The sequence below is a fragment of the Penaeus vannamei genome, chromosome 12, assembly GCF_042767895.1.
Source record: "Penaeus vannamei isolate JL-2024 chromosome 12, ASM4276789v1, whole genome shotgun sequence".
NCBI lineage: Eukaryota > Metazoa > Arthropoda > Malacostraca > Decapoda > Penaeidae > Penaeus > Penaeus vannamei.
Window position 1 is genome coordinate 14,867,412 of NC_091560.1, and position 7,293 is coordinate 14,874,704.

Genomic DNA, 7,293 nt, shown 5'->3' on the forward strand with positions numbered 1-7,293 from the left:
ATCATGAAAAAATCATAAGGATTATAATAATTATAGTCACATTAACATTAATGATAATACCAATAATGATACAATTAATAACCGTAATGTTGTCAACAATAATGACACACACACACACACACAGACACACACACACATATGTAAGGGACGGAATTCTTCATGTATATACAAAATATGTATTCTAACTTGATTTATAGCGGTGTTCATCTTGTCAGTATCAATTTTGATTTGGATAGCGTGGCTTTAATGGACTGAATGCTCGTGGGGTCGATTGAATTCTTTATATAACAGTCCATATGTTTAGTCTATATATGTTTAGTGTGTCAAGTATACAATGGCTATAGAAACATTTTAATCATCAGCATTTTATTCTATAAACAAATAATAATAAACAAGTGGCATATTATACAATGGCTATAGAAACATTTTAACCATCAGCATTTTATTCTATAAACAAATAATAATAAACAGGTGACATATTATAATGTAAATATTAGCAATAATTGTTATAATTTAAACAAACAATATTCTCTACTAACTTAACTCATATCTAAGGTTCACTCAAAACCCTCCCTTTTCCTACTAATTACAAATCAATCATCATTTAACAGAAACAATAAAAATATATGTAAGACGGATTCAAGACCCTCACACCCATTCTATCAGGATCTTTCCATGATTTTGCTGTGTAATGTATGTATCTATACAGCTCATACTTGCGGGAGTCATGCTGAATAAATTGTGACTAAAACAACGAAGGGAGGAACAAGAAAACACTTTGTGTCCTGAAAAAGCAATGTAGCGAGAAGGCTTTAGGCATATTGTGTTGTCCTTCATCTCGTCCTTTTCTATCCAGGATATAATACAAAATCAAAAAAGCCAATATCAGTCCACAATGTATTCATATACAGTACACACCCATACACGATGGTTCCCAATATGTATAGGCATGCAGCTATGCATCTGTAATGCAAATCCCTGTTATTCCATGGCTCTTCCCCTGATACTGAGTCTAATTAACCTTTAAGTACGTGATATCGAACCAATAACGGTTCACTGCGAAGGCCGAAGCAAAATCCAATTACGACCACCCAAGGCCTCGAGGCGCCTTTCGGAGGTCGAGAAACCTTGAGAGCGCGAGGGCAGTCTCCGAAGGCCGATGACCGCTCCCTTGGATTGCCCGCGGTCGTGACATACTTGCTGGTCCTTATCAGCTGTCTTATCTTATCAGAGCCACTCTTTTTCGGGATCGTTATAACGATATCGGCAAGACCTTGACGCTTTAAGAGAGAGGAAAAATGGTTTGCTACGGTCGGTAACAATAACCTGTGTTTCATGATTGAGACAGGTATTTTTAGGATATGACTGAACTTCTGAAGATTACTCTTACCTGAAGTTAATGCTATGATGCCTTTGTTTGTTTTGTTATCATTGCTGTTTTCGATCTGTCTGCACCTTGACGGACATTCCATTTTGATAGTAAAATCATAATAACAGGCGGTTTGCTTCTGAATCTGTGCAGGGACCAGATCCCAAATTAATTAATTTGATATAGACATAATGAATTACAGATATATTTTTATACGATAAGGTTTACTACTTCTTTCGATTTGCCCCTTTTTAATAGGCTCTAAATTATGGTAAATAGTCGGGTCGGTATCAGACATGTAACAGTGTTTACACCGATTTCTAAAACAAAATTGTTTGTTAGAGTAATGATCTATTACAGGATCCTAGGCGAGTTAAGGTGTGTTGAACTCTTACCAAGGTGTAATTTCTCAAATAGAAAGATACAAATCTAGTTTTATCGTTTTCCCCTTTAACTAGATAATCTCTGGATTCACGTGTCTATGTCTGATACTGGCCGTTTTGATTTTGCATTATATCTTGTATAGAAAAATAGAGTACAAAGGCTAGGGAATAATCCAGGTTTCTTTTAACTTGACTAACTTCCCTTGAACAAATTTCCATCATGAAACTGCTCTTGTCGTTTCTGTCTATCAATCGGCTTTTCTCCCGCCCTCTCACAGACAGCCCGCGCATGCGTGGACCCAAACGAGTGCTGCGGTTATGCATGTTTTCCCTGCTGCTTCCGGCTCTGCTGATCACCATTCCGCTTTACATGCGCATGGTGCTGTACCCGCCAAGTCAGTATCCAATGATGCCTACTGACCAGCGCCTTCTCAGCCGCCACGTATCCTCTGTATGGTGCCAGGTAAATTCTAGGAGCAGATTTAGAACCTTTTAAAAAAATCGTTTAGTGCAATCGAGAAAGATTCAAACGGATCCTCATTATTTTGGACCTAATGTTTGTTTATTTTTCTTTCAAATTTCTAGATTCATGAATACTGGCTTTTCGTCTCTCGCACAGGCGCAGTTGACCCGCATGAACGGAAGCTTCACGGCTTTCCTCGCCCCGGAGACCCCCCACATCCTCAGCTCACCCCGGGTACATGCCATGGTCCACTCCATCACCCTGGGGGACGACGTGAAGGAGTACTGGGGCTTCCACCTCCTCAAGGGGTCCAAAGTCACCGTGTCCGCGTGCTCAAGGTGAGTCACTGAGGCAGTTCTTGTACTCTTCCTTGCCTCTAGTTTACTGTAATCATATTTCTGTAGTTTAATTGCCATTGTCATTAATATAATCGTTATTATCATTGTTATTGTTATTATAATAATTTTTATTGTCATTATTATTGTTATTATTATTATTACTGTTATTATTGTTAATGTTATCATTATTTTTATTATTATCATCATTATTATTATTGTTATTATTTTTGTTAGTATATTATTATTATTATCACTATCACTATTATCATCTCTCTTTCTCTCTCTTGCCCTCGCTTTCGCTCTCTCTCTTTCTTGGCAAATACTCATGGAATATCTATGATAGTTAATTGTTCGTGCTTGCTTCGAAACAGCAGCCGGATTCGAAGCATTTCAATAGATATCACTATTTAAGAAAGAAATATGATGAGAATGTTTTATATGTAATAATAAGTTGAGGGTTCAAAAGGACAGGGAATCTCTCCGTTTACGTAGTTTCCGTCCATTAATTTCAAGATTTTCACGGCGTCCTCCTTCCGCCCAGGTATGACGGGGCGCAGCTGATGTTACTCCGGGGCGTCGAAAACCTCCGTCGGTGTGCATGGATTGGCGAGGAAGACTCCATGGAAGAGGAAGAGGAACTGGAAAATGAGCATGTGCCAGAGAATAAGGAAGAGGTAAAAGGAGAAGAAGGGGAATTGGAAGAAGTTGAGGAGGGTGAGGAAAAGGAAGCAGATCAAGGAAATAGCATGAAGGCAAAAGGGCCAGAAAAGAGAGTTCCTGAAGCCGCTGAAGAAGAGGATGGTCAGCCCGAGATCGCGGAGGAAGTGCAGCGGGACCCGGCGAACGACAGCGAGCAAACGAATGGCGACGAAGCGGATGAGACGTTGCGAGCAAGTGTGGATGAAACACATTCCAGGGGCCATGCGGACGCGTCAGAGGAGAGGCGACAGGACCTGCAGCAACTCTTGAGACAGGCACTGAGCATGAGCAAAGACAAGAAAGAAATCTTACGGATTCTTCATTCGGTGGGACGTGAAAGGGAGCAGCCTCTTCCTCAAAGGATCCAGCAGATCCTTGGGGTGACGCCCACAAGCAGCCCTAGCCGGCAACGGAAATTTCAGGCGCAATTGTCTTCACTCAGACAAGAAAGAGCTATTGATATGGAAGATGACGACAACGCACACGAGGTTTTTGACTGGGATGAGCCTTCTCGGCCGTCCGAAGTTACTGTGAAGAAGCCATCGGAAGACATCGAAAAAATCGTGGGCGGCCAAATTTTCCTTCCCGAGGGACTCAAGTTCGAGAGAGGAAAGTTCAACCAAACGACCGCCAACGACGGCTCTGACGAGGAGAACGTGTCTTCCTACTCGAGCAGCGAAGAGGCGCTGGCCAGCTGCGAAGGCGTCATCATGTCCCTCCCGTTAGTGTCGTACCGCGGGTGCAGTATTCGCTGGACCGAAATCAATAAGTTCACTTACGACATCCCCGTCACTGGGACATACTACTTCGTATTTTCTAGCGAGAATGAGATAAATGAAAACAAATTCTTCTTCAACCTAACGTTTGAAAGAATGGTTTACGACACGACGAAATCCGCGACCGTGTGCGAGAACAAAACGGAGTGCCTCGTGCCCTTCTCCTTCTGGTCGAACGAGCGTGCCGTGGTGGAGGTGCCAGAGGAAAGCACTTGGGATCATTCTTACGTCATGGATACCACGTGTGAGCCGCGTGTGGCCGTTTACCTGACTTTCATCCTTCTCGTGCCAGTTGTAATACTTATCTGTGCCTTCCAATAGCTTTTTTACATTCTTTTGTCATCTCAGTTATGTCTTCCATTTGAGTGCCTTCACAGTGTCTTAGCATAAATTGGTGGTTCTCATGTGCCTTCAGTGCACGAGTCTTGTATATGTAAGCTACTTTTTCCACTTTAGTTTATCTTGGTCTTAAACTGTATCAGGCAATGAAAGTGTAGTTGATGTACCCGTTATTTTTAAGGTTTCTTTTCCCATTTCAGCAACAATATTTTTTTTTATCCAGTGTTTCCAAATGATCTCATTCGACCATGATTCGTCAATCTTTTTATCTTCTCCATCGAAAGTTGAATAATTTAAAGGACTGCAATAGAAGAATAGTTTCAGAGGGAATGGGATAATGTTGCTAGACTGGAGCACATAAAGGATGAATACTCATTTTACCCTTGAGCAACATGCAAATCAGTCTCGCGTAAAAATGTGTAGAATGTGTTAATTAAGGAACAATTGTACCGATATGAAAAGGTTTCCTCTTGGGGATTGTGTTATTGTTTGTGATTTGTCGACTATTTTTTTCTTATATGTAAAAAGGCTGTGCGAATTTTGATATATGTTTCTGTAGATCCAATGTATAAGCAGGTGGTAGATGTTATTTTATTGATATTTATGCTTCCTTATCTGAACACATCCTTTGAAGTTATTCACCTGGAAAACACTGTTCCTTTACTAGGAAACGCTTAAGCCAACTGTGCTAAGCTAATAATTTGTGTTCGATCGTGTAGGTATGGTCAGTACTGTGGATTCATGGATGAAAACAGTTTCTAGTCTCTGTAAATATAAAGATTTTTTCACTACAGACTGTACAGCGCTTATATCAAATAACGGAGCACTAAAGTGGTGACTGGTGTCAACGCCAGTTCTGCTATTTACTGCAACAGGAACAATGAAGTCTAATTATTCATATCACACACACACGCGCGCGTATATATATACACACACACACACGTATACACACACACACACGTATACACACACACATACACACACACATACACACACGTATACACACACACACACTCGATGCACTTGACAATACACAATATACAGTAAAGTAGTCTTTTAATGTCCATGTGAATATGTAAATTGTTCACTGAGCTTCCTTTGCAAGATAAGTTTTCCGTTTTAAGGAGAAACGCCAATTTTTCTATCTATTTCATGTGCCTTATTATCCTTTTTATAAACAATGATATATACAGTATATACACTAAATATAAGACTATTTAGAATAGAATGAAGTACGATTAAATCGCGTTTTATTTCATCAGCATTTTCCCCAAACATCGGAACTATCAGCAAATAAAGCTTTATATCTATGAATACAAGAGAGAGGGGGAGAGGGAGTGAGAGACCCCTCCCCCAATTCCTTGCTTGATTGAGACTCTTAGAACACAGAGACTGAGGCCCGATGTGCGGGATCACCTCAACCTTGAACCTCAACCCTCGTCTCAACTAATTTTGCATAGTCTTTTCTTCTCCACCTTTCCTTTTCCTTTTCTTCTGTCCACTTCTTAAAGTATAAGAGCCGATCTGAAAAGAGGAAAGGCTGGATTTGTGTCCTGAACGGCCCAGGGGCCGGATTCTCAAACGCGTTAAGGCGCCGTATCTCCTTAAGGCGCCTTAAACTTACGGCCAGCGATCTTACGGCCCATGCACAGAGCAAGGGATCCGCCATATTGGTGCGAGTGAAGGCGCCCTCGGTTAAGGCAGAGGGAGAGCAGCCTTAGCGAGTTACGGCCAAGCATAAATGACATTTATCAGCCCTAGAACATTTAATACATTACAATTTGTATTTTACTCAATTATACTGTCATTAGGTGTACATAAACTAATTGTGGACTACTAGATAAGGGAACAAGTGTAGTATTCCAACATAACTGTGATTTGCTTTTCCCGATAGATGCAACCACACACCGTTTTTTGAGTGAATAGAATAATTTTGTAATAGCTTTCGTCGTGTTCCGAGCGAATCTAGCGCTCATTTCCTACGCAAACGAAGTATAACTACGATGTCAGTCCCGATAACCGGGGAGGGCATGATGCATATCAGTTATTTGGGGGATAATTTCGAGAAATATCGGTAGAATATTAACAAGCATAGTATACTGGTACATTTCTTTTGCCACGTGATGACCTATTCCATATCTGTTTGGTTCTACTGAGTGTCTATGTTCACATCACGCTCACGCTCGAATCTAATTGGCTCACATGATTTCCCTTGCCTACGTCATCCGCTACAAATTCGTCAGATTTTCCGTCACTCTTAACGACTTTGTCATTTGTCGCTGCGTTCATAAGGAAATCGTGCATTACCCTCTGTAACACCTTTATTACCAATTTGCGCAGAAAATGGTATAGAGGCAAATTCTTAGAATGATGTGTACTACTACTGGGTAAGCTCAGATTCTTTAAATTAGGTGTGGGGTTGCATTTTCAATAATACCAATTTTGTTGAAAGTTCAATCATGCCACAGGCTGGACACAGCGTTGTGTTTACGAAATCAGCTGATTGGCATTTACGGCTTGTGATTGGTCAAGATACCCTAAGAGCCGCCTGAAACGGCAGCTGTGATTGGCCACCGAAGATCCGACACCTTAAGTGATTTGCGGAGCTGCGGGACTTAAGGCAGGGATAAGGCGCCTTAAAAAAACGTTTGTGCATACGAAGCTAAGTCCGAGATACGGCGCCTTTGACAGGCCTTAACTTAGGTCGCCGCAGGACGGTTAAGGCCTCCAGCGCGCCTTAACTTAAGGCTCTTTTGAGAATCCGGCCCCTGTATTCCATTCTCTTCCCTCTGAAGCCTTTTTCACTACCATACCAACTTAGAGAGAGAGAGAGAGAGAGAGAGAGAGAGAGAGAGAGAGAGAGAGAGAGAGAGAGAGAGAGAGAGAGAGAGAGAGAGAGATAGAGAGAGAAAGGGATAGAGGGATA

The 7,293-nt window shown here is 41.3% G+C and overlaps 1 protein-coding gene across 1 annotated transcript in view; it reads left to right on the forward strand.

The window, feature by feature from the left end:
• The window catches only part of LOC113806979 (sterile alpha motif domain-containing protein 15), a 17,244-nt gene extending 11,634 nt beyond the window's left edge, over positions 1–5,610 (forward strand). The window contains exons 2-4 of the mRNA XM_027358111.2: positions 2,031–2,215; positions 2,372–2,553; positions 3,095–5,610. Of these exons, the coding sequence (XP_027213912.2) occupies positions 2,031–2,215; positions 2,372–2,553; positions 3,095–4,349 (1,622 nt within the window). The 3' untranslated portion in view covers positions 4,350–5,610. The remainder of the gene's footprint in view (positions 1–2,030; positions 2,216–2,371; positions 2,554–3,094) is intronic.
• Positions 5,611–7,293: the final 1,683 nt, after the last annotated feature.